We start from the raw sequence: 16179 nt of genomic DNA on the forward strand, positions 1-16179 counted from the left end.
CCACTTTTAGGAGGGAGGAAAAAGTTCAGAGAGGTAGAGCGATTGGCTCAGGATCACACAGCAAGTGAGCATGCCAGAGACTCCACTCTCTCAGCCTGACTCCAAATCCAGTGCATTCAGGGAGAAGAAGAGCGGGCTTCTGGCTGTAGGCTTGGGGGGGGGGGTCGGTCCTGCCTGAGGGTGGCATGGCCGTGACCCCGTGAGTGGACAAGGCAGAGATGGGGGAGGGGAGACTGGGGAGCTGACCTAAGGTAGCTTGGGAATGGGCACACACGGGAATTGAATGAAGTAATTGCATGGAGACTGATTCTGAATTCTCCGGAAGGCAAAGCCACCCGCTTTCTAGCTGCTCCGTCTACCGAGTGCCCTCTTGGGGAGCTCTTCGGAAGCCCAGGAGGATGGCAGCAGCAGGGTAGACTTTCTGTGCCCACTCCATGGAAGAACTCATCAGTCTTCAGATGGAGACCTGCTCGGGCTGAGGGACGGTAGCAGCAGGCCTGACTGCAGCCCCCTGAACTGTTCTCCTCATCACTAAGATGGGGTGAGGCAGGCTGCCCTGCCCCAGGCACTAGGCTGCTTCCAGACGATTCCGGGGAAGCAATCCCCTCCTCCTCCTTTCCCTCATCTCTGATTCAAGGCCAGGTCTAGCCTTTCCAGATCCCAACCCAGTTAGGGAGCTGTGGGCTTGCCCAGAGTCCCATCGCTGGGATCAAGTATACACTACCATCTATCAGGCCACTGAGTAGCCAGGGCTAGCGCTTGCCTTAGCTGCAGAGCCAGGACATCAAGGGAAACTTTGCCCAGGGTACCAAGTCTACTCCACACAGCCCTCTCCTCTCTACCCGTCTCCAGCTATAAGTCTGTCCATGACTTTGGCCCTGGTACCCGCCTACTGTGTGCCAGATGCAGGGGCAGGACAGGGCCCGGGTATCTACTGAGCCCTCACCATTGCCTGGTACTCACTGGCATGTGGGTAAGCCCTGCCCTGAGGAAGGTATGATGCAGGAGAGAGGCAAGACCGGGTGAACATCCGGGACAGATGGAGGAGGATGGGGTGTGTAGCAGTGTGAAAAAGAGTGAACACCTTCCCAGTGCCACAGCGGTATGGGACACCGAGGCCAGCTCTAGGGCCTCGAATGCCAGGATGAGCTAGGGGATGAGACACCCATGGTGGGAAGGCAACAAGGAGCATGCTGGGCCAAGGGGCAATGTGGCAGAGGGGATGCCAAGGTCGGGGGGAAGGACACTGGGGTCGAGGCAGGGGCCAAGTCTCCCAGGGCTGAGTGTCCACACTGGGTGGGCAGAGGCGACACACTGGTGTAGCAGTGGCGGCCTTCAGCACTGGGCAAAAGCCAAGCCTGGAGCCAGGAGCCACCCACCCTGACCCCCGTGATCCACCCACAACTGTCACTTGCTTTTCTTGTTCTCAAAGGTAAAGAAAGTTGAACTGTGGATGAATGACGTGTCTCCTGGAGCCGATTCACAAACACTGGGCCAAACCAGAGACCAGCACCAGGGAATCTTGGGCCAGTGCCTTGTCTTCCAAAACAGTGAATGGAGACTCACGGGAAAGAGCCTCCACCTCTGGGGCCTTCTACACATCACCAGACCACTCCCTTCAGAGCACCTGGGCCACTGAAGGGGTTCCTGTGTGTCTGGGGCTTCTTGCCTTCTCGATCTCTTTCGTAACTCCCTGCCCAGCCCCCGGCAGCAGGGAGCAGGACTCCCTCTTCCCTAGTACCAATGGCCCATCTACTTGGGAACTCTAAGTACCAACAAGCCTAAGCCTCATCTAGGGCAGCTCCCTGCTGCCCCTGCCCTTCCCTCAGACTGTCTCTGCTTCAGTCAGCCAGTGCTGGCCTTGACTGTCTTCTGTGGCAAGCCTTTCCTCCAGTCACTCACCTCTGAACAGGTCATAGACCACATAGTGACCCTCCCACCTCAGACCAGCCACAGCTGACAGGGGTGGGGAGGCCATTTCCAGACACCCTCCAATCCACCCTTGCCTCCCCACCAGTCCTGGCTATGAATGCCCCCACCCCCCACCCCACCAGGGAACAGCAGGCTCTGGTTCAAATCCTGATTCCACTTCACTGAATGTGTGTCCTTGGCCAAGTTACCTGCCCAGCTTCCAAGTAAGGGATACGCTGCCTAGAGGCTGGCCCACCCTGCAGGCGTGAACCAGGGAGGATTCAGGGGGAGATAAGGCCTGCCTTGAGTCTCCAAGAGTGAGTGGGAGTGAGCCAAGAGAGGGGGCAGGCATTCCGGTAAGTGACAGTGTTAGCTGATGCCTGTAGACAAGCAATGCACTAGCGTGGGGGGGGGGTGGGGGCCTCCCAGAGAGACCGGCAAACAGAGATCAGCCTGGACGGTCAGCCAGGGCCTTGCTCAGAGGCTCATCCCTAGGTCTTAGGCCCAGAGTCCAGATGTTTGCAGCAGTAGGTGAAGGGGTGGAATATGTGATTTGTAAGACCCCTATGACTACCAGACGTAGCAGGTTCTAGAAAGGCTAGGAGTTGGTGGCAGGGGAATTCCCAATGAGAGGTGTGAGGCTAGGGCTGTACCTGGCCCAGAGGGGAGTCATCAGAGGAGCTGGTGGCCGGGGAAGTATACAGGCTGTCCCCACAGTGTGGCCCAGATCTCTGGACATCGACAGAGACAAACACAGTCAACACAACATGCAGACAAAACCGGACCCAGACAAGGGACAGACACAGACTTGTGGCCACAAGCATGGACCCATGGACACAGGAAGCCAAAGCCACCAACACTACAAGGGCAAGCATACCTCCCCCGTGACACCCCCAGAGGATAGCAGTGAGGGACACTCAGGACTTTTATGAACACAACACCTTGATCCCCAAAGAACAAACCCCTTATCGACAGACCCGCAGCCTAGAATCACAGGTTCCTTACCTAGAGGGTCCTTTCCCACTTGGTGAACTTCTACTCATCCTTCAAGACCCAGCTCAAGTGTTCCCTCTTCTACGGAGCTTTCCCTGAACCCCCAGTCAGCCACTTCTCTTGTTCCCAACAGCACCTTGTATATGGGAATAACAATAACAATAACAATAAAATGACAGCTACTGTTGATTCAAACACCAATGTGCTGAGCATAGTTATGATTCGAGCTACTGAATCTTCCCAATGACTCTGTGAAATGAGCACTTAACAGAAATACAGCTCAGAGATGTCAATCAACTTGCCCAGTCACACAGTAAGCGAGGGAGTAAGGCTGGCCACCCAGCCCTGACCCGGCCCTGTAGAGTCGCATGCACTCTGGTGTGGTTATTACTCAGCGGCTGGGAGAATCTGTTAGCTCTTCCCAGGTAGGATGGTATCTGGTATCTCACCTGGGCCAGCACCTGACCCCAGGTGGCCACCTGCAAAGGGCTGGGGGCTGTGGCAGGACAGTTACAGTTATTACATACTGCAACAATAGACCCATGGTACAGATGAAGAAACTGAGGTCCAGAGAGGTTAAGCATCCTGGCTGAGGCTATGGAACCAAGTACAGACTTCAAAGCAGATCCTTCTGTCACTTTTTCCCAGAGATCAAAAAGAGGCTAGTTTAGCAAACTCCAGAAAGAAGGGCACGCTCTCTGCCAGGCTCTGCTGCGTGGGGAAAACATAGACTTAGACCGGGAGACACAGAGGACACACAGCCCACAGTGGGTTGTAAGGAGCGGGGTGGGGACAGGGGGGTCACTGCTGCCAGGGTGGAGGAAGTGGGTGTTGTCAGTTCAACAATTTAGGCCCTGCCCCCCCAAAGCCACAGACATTAAAACTGAGATCTGCCCCGTCCCCATGGCCACATGGGAGCAGGCTTCCAACAAAGCAAAAGGGGGTGGGGATGGTGGGTAGGGATGGGGAAGTGGGAGGAGCCGGACCCTTAAAGCGAGACTCTGTGATTATAAGGAGGCTGCAGGGAACCACGCCCACAAGGAGCCGGGAGCCCAGGGGGAGGTGCTAGCGTCCGCTGCTTGGGGTTTTGTCTTTGTTTCTCTGATTTCCAAATTCTCAGTCATGGCATTCAGTTTCTTTTAAAATGAAAACAATAAATTTATTATTAAAAAAAGAAAGAAAGTGCTTGGGAGCCTAAGGGGGAAGCGAGGAGGCTCATGGGAAAGTCAGCTCAGCTGATGGGGGCACTCCAGGGCCACCACACATCAGGCCTTTGACAGCCTCCTCCTAAGTAAGACCCAGCTGCGGAAGAATGTCTTGGACCCTGATTAGGATTCCACAGGTTGGGAGAGGACACAGAGTAGGTCTCTGTCCCTCCCCCAGTCTTCTGGTCCAGGCCTTCAGCTCTGGCCTCAGCTACCTCCCACAGGTTCTCTATCTCCACCCTCAGCCTACCCTAAGCTCTACTGCAGTCACTGTATCCTGTCCTACCTAGAAGCTTCCGTGGCTCCTTACGGCAGACACGGTGAGGATGACTTAGGCACATGGACCAGCTCCTACCACCTTCTGGACTCACTGCTTGTCCCACTGTACACTGACCAGCCAAACTGATGGTTCCTCTCACCAGTGTCCACTTCCGACATCCTCGAAGGGGATGAATGATCCCAACTCCTCCTATGGGTCCTGGGGCACAGGCTGTTCTACCTGGAAACATATGGGGTCTGCTACCCCATGTGGGATCTGTCCCCTGTGTGCCCTGCATGTCCATCATCAGAGCACTGTCCACAGCAGAGGCCTTTTAAGGTGGCAACATCTAGTGCCTGAATGAATGAATGGATGGATGAATGAAGGAATGAATGAATGACAGTGTACATGCATGATTAGTGAAAAGAACTAAAGATATTACAGCCTAGACAGAAGAAAGTGTCCCCCCCTGAGTGACCCCTGCATCACACTCGGTCCTGGGGCCCATATCTACCTGATCTCATTCTGATTGACATGAGGAGGGGGCTGCTTGTGCGCTGACCCTAAAAGATGTAAACAGCTGGTGAACACAGTCACCAGTTCTGCCTCACTAGCCACGAAAAGTCAACGAGCTTCACCTGCCACAGGAGCAAAAAGAACTATGAAAATGCTAACATCCCACACTGGCGAAGATGTGGTGAGGCTGGCACTCCCGTGATGATCAGTGGGAGTGTAAACTGGAACACACATTTGTGAGCAGAATCTACCCTTAGTGTGTCAAGAGCTCTAAAAGTAGTCAGACCTCCTGGCCTAGTGTGCCCAGTCCTGGTCATCCATCCCTAGAAAACAGCCCAAAGATCCATGCACCACACTGCCCGTGTCCATGGGTTTTCATGAGCAAAGACCTGGAACGGCCCAACTTGCCAGCAATAGGGAGATGGCCCTGAAATGGTTCTCCTCTGTGACAGCCCAAAGTGGCACTGCTGTCACTTGTTCAACGTGCACATGAGGCTAAGAGGAACCAGGGGCACAGAGGGACTACGCAACTGCCCAAAGCCAAGCAGGGAATGTGGGATTCTGATCCAGACTATCTATATGGGATGTGGAGCCCAGGCTACCACACCCACTGAAAAGCATGGTTGGTAAAACTCCCTGGGCAGTTAGGAGACACTCAGGATAAGAGCCAGGAGGACGACAAAAGAGAAAATCCCACCCAAGACTGGATGCTGGGAGGAAAGAGAACCTGTGTGCTAACAGTGGGGGAGCGTGGGGTTAGGAACAGGGCGGAGACGGGGCTGGGGGTGGAAGTGCTGACATCCATCTTTATGACTTTCCTACAGTGTGGCTACCTAGCTGTCTTGAGGAATGTTTTCTTTTAATAAAATGAAAGCTTCTGTAAGCTTTGTTTGGCAAAGTAAGGCACCCTGGCTTCCTATTCAAAGAGCCACGCTCTCCCAATGTCCCCAGAAGATAAGCTAAGGGTCCCACTACAAGCTCCAGCACCACCAGGCTCTCAGGCACACGGCGGGCGGGGCAGTTAGGAAGGGACTCCAGGGGCTCCAGCCAGGCAGACAGACCAAGGGACAGCCAGCCTGCCTGTCACCCATTCTCCCACTGAAAGCCCTTTCTTTATAGGTGCCATTGCTTGGGGGAACCCCACAGCTGGTCAGCCAAGGCCTCTGCAAGGTCCCGTTGGCCACATTCATCCCTATCACCCAGCCTTGCCCTCATCCTTCTGCCCTATAGCTCCTGCGGCTCCCACCCCAAACAAGCTGCTTTCCTATGCCAGCGGGTCCATCCATCTGAAGGCTACATCCTGAGCTAGAACCCTGGCATCGGACCTCAGCTCAGGTCACGCTGCCATGGGTGGATGGTCTGGTCATTTGTCTATCCAGCTGCCCATGTAAGCAGCGGGCTGGCTGAAGACAGCTTATCTGAAGGCTCGTGGTAACATTCCCTGTTCCTCAGTCAGGTCTCAAGGCTCAACGGACAGGTCTTAGGTTCAAGGCCATTTCTTCTGATCATTTCCCTACCTAACAGGAATCAGGCCCCCCAGTTCCACACTCCTGTGTCTTCTACTTTTCCTTTCTCGTACCTCTAAATATACTAGTCTCCCCAGCAGCCAAGAGTTACCCTCAAGGCTAGGATCGTGGCAGAGCCATGCACCCACCAAATTAGAGTTGGGCAGGGCCCAGTCCACATTAGTACTCCACAAGGCCCTGAGGACCCTCCATAAGGCAGGGTCTCTCTGTGCCAATGGAGCAGAGGGGTGCAGGATCATTCCCAGGACAGAGAGGGAACACAGCTAGATCCCCAGATGAACAGAAGGAACTACACAGGCCAGGAGGCAGGAGGGCCCGGAGCAGCATGCTGGTCTGGAGTAGGTAGGGTATAGGGGAGGCACAAGGCTGGTAGCCAGAGTTCATGCAAGGCAGGAAGGTGATGCCCTGAGCAACTGAGGGCAAGGTTTCCAGCAGACAAACCCTTCTGTGGCCACGGGAATGGCTGAGAAAGGACAGGCAAGAGGCTTTGCAAGACAGAGGCTGAGGTGAAACTGACTCCACCTGGCTCTGTGAGACCCACTCACCCACTGATGCTCAAAGGCTCCCTCCTACAGCACCTCTGCCCTCCACATTCCCCCATTCCATGAAGCCCAAGGCCCTCGCTGCTGCTCCTCCGATCCTGTCTCTAAGACTCCAGCCTGGCCAGCCCCAGAAACTGGCTTCTGGGAACTTCCTGTGATGAGCAAGGCTAGGGATCCTGGATTCAATTAGGGCAGGTTTTTGCAGCCCCACAGGCCCTGGAAGGGCTGTTTCCATTGTGACGGCAGAGAGAGCTGATGTCTGCACCCAATGCTCTCCCTGATCCTCCATCCCTTTATCCTCAGCAACTCCACTCCCACCTCCAGACACCCAGAGATGTCCCGGACCATGAACCTTCTCCAGGCGAGACACCACCATCTCACAGACACAGAGCATGGGACTTCCTCTGCTGCCAGCTGCCCCAGGGAGGACAGGTGGGTGAGGGTGACAGTGACTAACACTTCCTCCACCTAGGTCCCTTTAGATGATTCCTGGGCAATTCTCAAACTCCTCCCAACCTCACAAGAAAGAATCTATGAACAGTTTGAAATGTGGCATGCTCCCAGAAAGATGCCTAAGACATACCTGAGCACCACGCTAATGTATCAAAAAGCATACTGCCAGGGAACCTGGGGGGGTCCTTACCCTGTCCTTCCATTACAATTCTGCCCAGCCCCCAAGCCCTGCCCGCCTGGTTCTCAGGGGACCCTCTGATTTGGGGTCAGGAACGAGGCTCTGTGGGTACTAACCACTTAAGTCCACATTAGTACTGAGCTGGTGAGGGCTGAGGGACCAGAAACTTCTGGCGAGCCTTTCTGGGTCTTCTGAGTTCCTGTTAAGGAAGTGGGCTCAACCAGTCACAATTGGGAAGGGATGCGCCTAGGCCTTCACAAGAAGGCAGATGGATTTTACAGCCAGAGAGCCCAGGCTTGGGCCTTGGAATAGCAGCAAAGCCCAGAGTGCAAAGCTGCCATCTGTAACCTGACAGGTAAGAGTGGGGGATGTGTGAGGCTGCTGTGAGGACAGTACAGGTTAACATGTTTAAGGTTGCAGGATGGTGCCTGCTCACGGTATGCCGTCACTGCACACGCTCACCTGAGTATAAGGGGCCTTACATTAGTGTCCCGGTGTGTGGGGTGAAGGAGCCTCCTGTGGTTCTTCTGATTTCTCCCCATACCAGGGCTGCTCTGCTAACATGGATCCATCTGTCGTTCAAGACAGGTCCCAAACTGGGAACCCCAGCATGTGATCACAACCCCTCCACGAAGTAGTCCCTTCCTTCTCCCGTGTAGGCGATGTATGGTCAGGTTAGGCAAGGCTCAGGGCCAGCAAAGAGTATGGAGCCCAAGCAGGACTGGGTGGCCATGTGGGTAGGGGCGAGCCCAGGGAAGATCAACTACAAACTGGACCACACTATCCCCAACGCCACCTGGTGACCTGCACCCACCCTGGGCTCTCAGGGCTACTGTCTTCTCGTGTTTGTGAGTGGCTCCATTTCTTTAGACAGATGCAGGCAGAGAGTGGGCATTTACCCACAGGAACGCAAGGGGATACTGAGGACTCGCTCAGGAATGGTGACTATAGATGTATGGATGTGTATGTACGGATGTGTATGTATGACTATATATGTATGGATGTGTATGTTTGAGTGTGATGGGGAGTCTCCCTACCACAGCCAGGTGTCCCCCGTCAGAACCTCAGTACCTGGCTAACTAGATTATCCTCTAAGGCAGTGGTTCTCAACCTTCCTAATGCTCAATCCTTTAATACAGTTCCTCATGTTGTGGTGACCCCCAGCCATAAAATTATTTTCATTGCTATTTCATAACTGTAATTTTGCTACTGCTATGAATTGTAATGTAAATATCCGATATTCAGGATATCTGATATGCAACCCCTGTGAAAGGGTCACTCAACCCCCCCAACGGGGTCATGACCCACAGGTTGAGAACCACTGCAGTCTGAGGAGCCTAAAACCTTTGCCCAAAGCTCAAAACGGAACATTCTTGCGGGCCAGATGGGTGAGGCAGGAACCAACACTCTGAGGGCTCCTTAGGCCTCAGAGCCAAGTCCCTCAGCCTGTCCCTCACACCTGATCGACTAATGGCACTACTCAGGCACCTGCCCAGACCAGGTCAGTCTCTAAAGCCCACTTCAGGTCTTGGGTTCCAGAAAACCCTCTCACCAACTCAGCCCCAACACACTCCCACACCAGTTAGCTTCCTCAGTGCCAGGTGTAGCCCTGTGCACCAGGAATGTTGCCCCATGGTGGAAAAGAGGGTGGTACTGAAGGGGTACAGCTACTCCAACCGGTGATTCCTCCTGCCCTTAAAACCCCAAGGCAAAAGCTGGGCAGCCTGTTGAAAGCTGACGAGCGGAGAGCTCAGCAGGTAAAACCTCAGGAGATACATACTGGACACAGCCCCCTCCTCTCCCCTAACCCTGCAGTCTCCCCAGTGGGGAAGAAGACGTCTGGCTTATAAAACTACAGAGGCCCACGACAGGAGTGGAAAGCGAGTCTCCTTTCCCCGAGGACATCAAGCCTGTCCAGAGACCCCAAACCAGAGTCAGCATGGTGCCACAGCGACCGGAGGGGTTCCGGAAATACTTAGCAGTCTCGGTGGACTTCTCATTCATTCATTCACTTCTCACATGTTCAATACCATGCACCAAGGCCATGGAGACTGGCCCAGGGGAGAGAAAGAAGCCACCGAAGCCCATGAAACCACAGGGTCAAAGCTCCCGGAAGCTGCTCCTGTAACTTGGCTTCCCAGGGTCGTTCACTGGGAGGTTCGGGAACTCTAAGTTTGGAAAGAAGTAAAGTGTCCTAGCAGTGACAAGGATCCTGGGCGGGGGGAGCTCAGTGGAGGGGGGTTCTATGAGAGAGCAGAGGCTCTTCGGTCAGGATGTGGGCAGGGATCGGGTAAGGCTGGCCTTCTCCACAACAGCCGTGGGATCTTACGCAGCCACACAGCACTGACTTCCAGACCCAGGAGTGCCCCCACCTCCATCCCCACCCCACCCTCGCCTCCCCAGGGATAAGTTCCCTGACTTCTCCATGCCTACACTTCCTAGGCTGCAAAAGAGGATGATAACAACGACGACTACACATTTCCATGTGCACAAAGCCTTGGAGGGCATGTGCTAGCCCAAAGCAAACACTCCTGCATCCACTCCAACCACACCTGTGACAGTCCAAGATGGGGTCACGGTCAAAGTGTCGAAGGTGCTGCTCAGATGTTACAGGTCTGAGTTTGGGAGAGGCTAAGATTCTGAGATTCCACAATTTAATCATCTCATTATTTCCTAACAACAACCCCGAGACTCCCAGGGGAAGATGGCAGACCTCAGTGTAACTTCATCTCCCAGGCACTGCCAGGACACCAGGGCTGCCACCACACCTGGCTCCACAGCTGTTCCTCACCTCTGCTGAAGCCCCAGCCACACCTCACTGGAAGCTCGAGGTGAGCTTAAGCCTGCCTAGAACTTAAAACACGTTCGGGGGGGGGGGGGGGCAGACAGTCAGAAACACAAATAAACAAACGGATGAGAAGGTTTCAGATGCCCAGAGCCACAAAAGAAAATAAGAAGGGGCTCATGTGACAGTGGGGAATCTATTCACAGCAAACGGTCAGCAAAGGCCCCTTTGAGGAGGTGATGTCCCATGGTGCCACCAGCTAGGCAAGGATTCAGGGAAAAAAAAACATGCCAGGCCAGGGACGGTGCACAAAGAAGTTGGCGTGGCCAGAGGTGCTAAGAGAAGGGGGTGAGCAGGGCAGGGCAGGACAAGAGCAGGGAAGCCTAGGTTGAGAAGTGAGCAAAGCTGGGACCATGAAAGGCCCTGTGGGCCCAAAGAGGATTTTCAGTTATTTATTTTCTTCTAAATGTTTAGGAAACAGCAGAACTTTCAGCAAGGGACTAAAGAAACAGAACCGCTAGTCAGGGTCCCCAGATCACTTGGTGTTCTGAAAACCCCCACTATGGTTTACGATGTCAAGACAGGGCCTAGAAAAGTAGGTGACCATCCTTATGGGTCAAGGCACATGTCCAGAGATCCTAGTACATGCCTGGCCAGGGGTGGGAGACATCCAAGATGCTGTTATTATCTCCCCCATTATCAGTGAGATCAAGCAGAGCACCCCACTTTACAGGTGCGCAGCCGGAAGCTCACAGAAGTAAGGAGCATGCTCAGAGCCCTGAGACACAAGGGGGACCTCATCTTAGGACGCAGGCCCACTGCGGAGAGTCTCTGAAACTCTGATCTGTGGGGAGACAATCCCTGCGGACTCACCTGAAACCTTGGCTTTTCTCCCTTGCTGGCTTTAGAGAATCACAGGGTTACATTTGCATCTCCTATCTGTCCAGCCTGGGCTGGGAGAGCTAGAGGATGGATGGATGGATGGATGGATGGACGGACGGACAGACGGACAGGCAGACTACTGAAACGACTAACCAATAAACCAATGAGTGGACAGTGGGAGGATAAATGAATGGCCTAACAACAAATGAACGAATCTACAAATGGCAAGACTTTTGTAAGCCCCGGAGAGATACAAGGACATGCTCGCCCAGGGAAAGGCCGGGGGCCATGCTAGCTTCAGACCCAGGCCCCAGCTCACTCCCACACCAGCTTCCCACCTTCGACCAGGCTGGCCTCCATTCCCCAGGGTCACATGCAGATGACCCTTTAGCCCCTGGGACCAACCTATGTCTCCATCTAGTGTGGCCCTTATTCCCTGACCCCTAAGCCAGCTAGCACCACTCCTCAGGGCCCAGTGGGTCTGAGTTCTTCACAGGAGACCAAGGCTCCAGTCTCCAGTCCAGGACCAGACTTACAGCCAGTGGCTTCCTCTCTCCAGATGACCTCCCAGGACCTTTCCATCTCTGACATTCTTTGGGGTGGGGGTGAGCCTCTGGATTTTTACATAGCCACTGGGGTCAGCAGAAGAATTTCAGACCAAAAACTAGAAGTTGGGAAAGGTCCTGCCCACAGCACCACCCACTTAGGAAAGGCCCACACAGGGAGTCTGCAGGCCTGAGTTAAAGCCCTCCTCTGACCCTGCTCAACCTCTCCATGCCTCAGTTTCTTAGATTTTAGAACGGGAGTCAACTGTCCCTACCTGAACGTCTGTCTGCAACTCAGTTTTGGGGAGAGCCTGACACAGTAACCACATCTGACACTGTACAAACTGTGCAAACTGTAAAGTTCAGTTTCCTGAAAGATTAGGGTGATAGGGCCTGGGGAAAAGGAAGGGGTCACACTGTCCTCCCATTCCTGTTCAGGTCTGTCTGAAACAAAACATCCTGGTGTCAGAGCTCCCGAAGAGAGAACAGTGGCGGGAACCAAGCGGATCCCGGCTGCAGCTCTCTTCTTACTGGGCAGTATACTGTGACTCTGGGCCTCAGTTTCTCCATCTAGAACCTTGTTGGTTCAGAACCCTGTGATCTAGGCAAGCTGCACTCTGCAGCTTAACATTCCCAGACCTTGCACCCCTGATTCTGTCCTTAGGGAGAGAGTTCACACAGTCCGGTGCAGCCAGGACACAGATCTAGAGGGAGACTTGAGTGTTTTCCCTCCAGGAAATGGGGGGGAGGGGGCACTAGATAAGCACAAAGGCTCTGAGCACAGCACAGGATCCTCCCTAGGGCAGATTCTCCCAAAAGGGGAAAAGCCCAGGTTCAGATGTTATAGGCCTGGCCTCAGGCCACCCTGCTGCCGGCAGAGGCAGCAGGTTCGGACCTGTCCAGCCGGACACTTCAGAAACTCAATTGATGTCCAATCAGTAAGACTTCAAAAGTGGCAGGCAGGGTGACAGAAAGGGGTTAAGAACACAAACAGAGGACAGGCCCACGTTACAGGGGCCAGACAACCAGCTACCCCCGTGTGTACTGGGACCCACGGGAGCTGCAGGTCTGCACCTAGCCAAAAACCCACCACCAAGAACATTCATCGCCAGAAGCCATCTCTGGAGGCCAAGAAGGCCACCCATACCTAGAGAGGGTTCTTCAACTGCAGTCAACCAGACTTGCCCCAAGAGGGGGCCTACCAAAACTTCCTGTCCACAAGGGGCTCTGGCCACCCATGAAGGGACAAGCCTCCCTCCACCCCCAACACACACAACTCCTAAAAGAGCCACCCTGCTGGAGGACAGGGTGGTGAGAGAGAAGGGTCATGTCGTCATGACAGGGGTCTTAACTTCAAACCCTGGGTCCACTCTAAATCCCCAGTGCCAGCCACCTCCCCCAAATCTGGGGTTAAGAGTATAGTTCCTTACAATGCCCCTTGGATAGAAAGCCTCGTCCAAACGATTCCTCCCAAAAACTCTCACCTCAACCCTACACACACACACACACACACACACACACACACACACACACACACACACACATACACACTCCCCACCCCCACCCACGCAGCTCTGGGGAAACCGGCAGTTAACTTTTCCAAAAAACCCTGCAAAGGCGGCTAGCAAGGAGAAGAAACAGAGAAATGGGCCCCCACATCCTTTCGCGGCATCTCACAGCCCTCGGGGGAAGAAAAAAAAATCTTAAAAAAAAAAGCAAAAAAAAAAAAAAAAGAAAAAGAAAACTTTCAGAGTTAACTTTAAATTCCCAGCCCCCTCCCCCCAAATCACCCAGCAGCTTCTCTCCCCCTTATTTTTCCTTTAAAGTGTAATTGTATTGTGTCTCACCTCCCCGAAAGGCTCCCGGCTCTCTCTAAAGAAAAGGAAAAAAGCCAACCCTTCGGGTGCCCCCTCTGCTTCCAGCCGCCTCTCCCACATTCTCAGACAGTTTTATTAAAATCTTCAGACAAAAGAAAAACAAAAATGGCAGCCTGGCTTATTTTTAAAACAGGACAGGGACGCCATATTCTGCAGATCTGCAAAAAAACGGAGAAATCCGGCACTGGCCGCTCCACCCGGCCGGCTGCAAAGTGCGCGAACCGCGCCGTTTGCAATCCGTTTATTTGCATTAAGCCCCATGAATCATTGTTTACCGGAGAATTGCAGCAGGTTTGAATAGCCCGGCTTAGGAAAACACACACGCACACACTCGGAGACTAGCCCCAGACACGCCGCGGGAGACGCTGCCTACCCCGCGCGCGCAGCCGCCGCCGCCACCGCCGCCGCGGCAGCCCCGGGCCGGGCCCGAGGCACCGGCGACCCCCGGGCCCTCGCAGCGCGGCCGCCCCGCGCTGACAGCGCTCGCGCCGGCCCGGCCCCCGCCCCGCAACTCGGCGCAACTTTCCCGCGGGCGGGCCCGCTCCCCCGCGCGCCCCGGGCCCGCACGGACCTGGCAGTGCTGGCGGAGCTCCGGGATGTGGCCGCAGCCCGAGCCCGGCGGCCCGAGCAGGGCCGGGCTGGGGGCTCCCGGCTCGGCAGCGGCGCGCGGCTAGGGCTCGGTGCGGAGCGGCGCGCAAACCTTCCGGGTCGCCTGCTGTTCACTTCTGGGTTCTGCAGGCGCCGCGGCGGCGGCGGCGGCGGCGGTGGAGGCCGGTGTGCAGCCGCGCGGCCCCGGTGCGCTGGCCCCGCGAGCGAGCCGCGTCCGGCCCCCCGCCTCTCGGCTGCGCAGCCCGCCCGGCCCGGGGCTCTGGCGAGTGGGCAGCGCCCGGCGCTGGCGACGGCGAGGGGAGGGGGCCGGCGGGGCGGGGACGGGCCGCGCGCTGGGGGCCCCCGCTCGGCCCGGGGCCTCGTCTCGCTCTCCGCCGCCGCCGCCGCCGCCAAGCAAAGTTGCGCGGCGCCCCCTGCCCGCGCCGCGCCGCGCCGGAGGCTGAGCCACAAAGGAACTCCGCGCCCCCCTCCGCCCGCCCGAGCCGCGCGGGGAGGGCACCGGCGCCCGGCCCTAGGACAGCCCCTTCCCCAGCACGGGGGCTCCCGGGGCCCGGGCGGCCGCGGCCATTGTCCCGCCCAGACTCCGCTCCCGGGTGGCGGTGGCCTGGGGATCCGGACTGGCAAGCTAGGCTGCCCCCGGGGTGGGGGCTTAGGGTATCCCTCCCTGGGAAACCGCAGGCTGGTGCGGGCCCCCCCCTCCAGGATGGCCCCCCACACCTAGTGACCAACGGCCGTGCTCAAAATGCAGACTAAGATTAATGTTATTTATTTTTGAAGAACAAGGCCATGGGGGCGGGGGTGGGGCGGGAGGTGCAGAAGTTTGCACAGGCCAGGACACCGCTGCCCTAGCCCTAGGCCCGAGCCGCAGCCGTGGGGCGGCCTGGGGCTGACAGCAGTTCTCCAAGTCTATCAGAGGTGGCACCGGCTGTCCCCCAGCTCCAGACCTCAGAGCCATCTGCGTGACTCCTCCTCCCGCCTCACCCTCCCCAGCCAATCAGTCACCAAGTCCTCTTGATTCGGTCTCGCGGGCTGTGTCAACTTCTAAACTTCACTTCTACCTGAAGAGGCGGACATTCCTGACTCCAAACCGGCTTAGATTTCTGAATACAGTCTGTCATCCACCTGCAGGCCTAGAAGATCAAGGCTGCCTCTGCCCCCGAGGAAGCACCCCAGGGAAAGATGGACACATCAACCATCCTGTCTTCTAGGAAGTAAAAGTGTAGAGACGCGGCTAGTTGGCTGGGGGCAACAGTTCTGAAGACCGGACAAAGTCCCTGCCCTCCTGGAGATTCCAGTCTAGCACAGGATGTCACACGCTGAGACAGCTGGAGGGTGGGACCCACAGAGGTAGTTAGTTCCTTCTCAAGCATTAGTTCCTGGCATTAGGCAGAGGCACAATAAGCATGTGACACGAATTAGCGGGAATGATACGGTATTGAGAACACAGAAAAGGCCACTCTTCTGGAGAGATGGGGCCTGTTTTCAAACATGGCTCTGGGGTGAGCCTGGTGGAGGAGAGAGGAAGGCCTTCTGGTGTCCAGAACAAGGGTGAAAAAATTACTAGCCCGTGGTTGGGAAGTTTTGTGAGGAAACATGCCTGCAAGTAACCAGAGTGATGAGACAAATCCCCCCTCAGGAGAATGAGTGCTGGGGGGGGGGGGGGGGGGGGTGCACAGGTGTGGGTTTCACAGGGACTTCCTTCTGAGGAGCACAGTGTGAGAAGGGCAGGGAAATGTGACGTCAGAGTGGAAAAGCCTGCCCACTGCCACCTCAGCCGAGGGATGAAGGCCACATCAGCAGTCATGAATCATCGATGAAGGCCACATCAACAGTCATGAATCATGCTGGTAGTGTGTACACTTGACGTGTGATAAAAAGCAACACCTCTGGGGGCTGGG

At 55.6% G+C, this 16179-nt stretch overlaps 1 protein-coding gene across 1 annotated transcript in view; it reads right to left on the reverse strand.

Moving 5' to 3' along the window:
• The window catches only part of Znf362 (zinc finger protein 362), a 32997-nt gene extending 18587 nt beyond the window's left edge, over positions 1-14410 (reverse strand). The window contains exons 1-2 of the mRNA XM_028855810.2: positions 14244-14410; positions 2917-3040 (exon numbers count right to left, since the gene is read on the reverse strand). Of these exons, the coding sequence (XP_028711643.1) occupies positions 2917-2954 (38 nt within the window). The 5' untranslated portion in view covers positions 2955-3040; positions 14244-14410. The remainder of the gene's footprint in view (positions 1-2916; positions 3041-14243) is intronic.
• Between the last annotated feature and the right edge of the window lie 1769 nt (positions 14411-16179).

The sequence above is a fragment of the Peromyscus leucopus genome, chromosome 2 (assembly GCF_004664715.2).
Source record: "Peromyscus leucopus breed LL Stock chromosome 2, UCI_PerLeu_2.1, whole genome shotgun sequence".
Classification (NCBI taxonomy): domain Eukaryota; kingdom Metazoa; phylum Chordata; class Mammalia; order Rodentia; family Cricetidae; genus Peromyscus; species Peromyscus leucopus.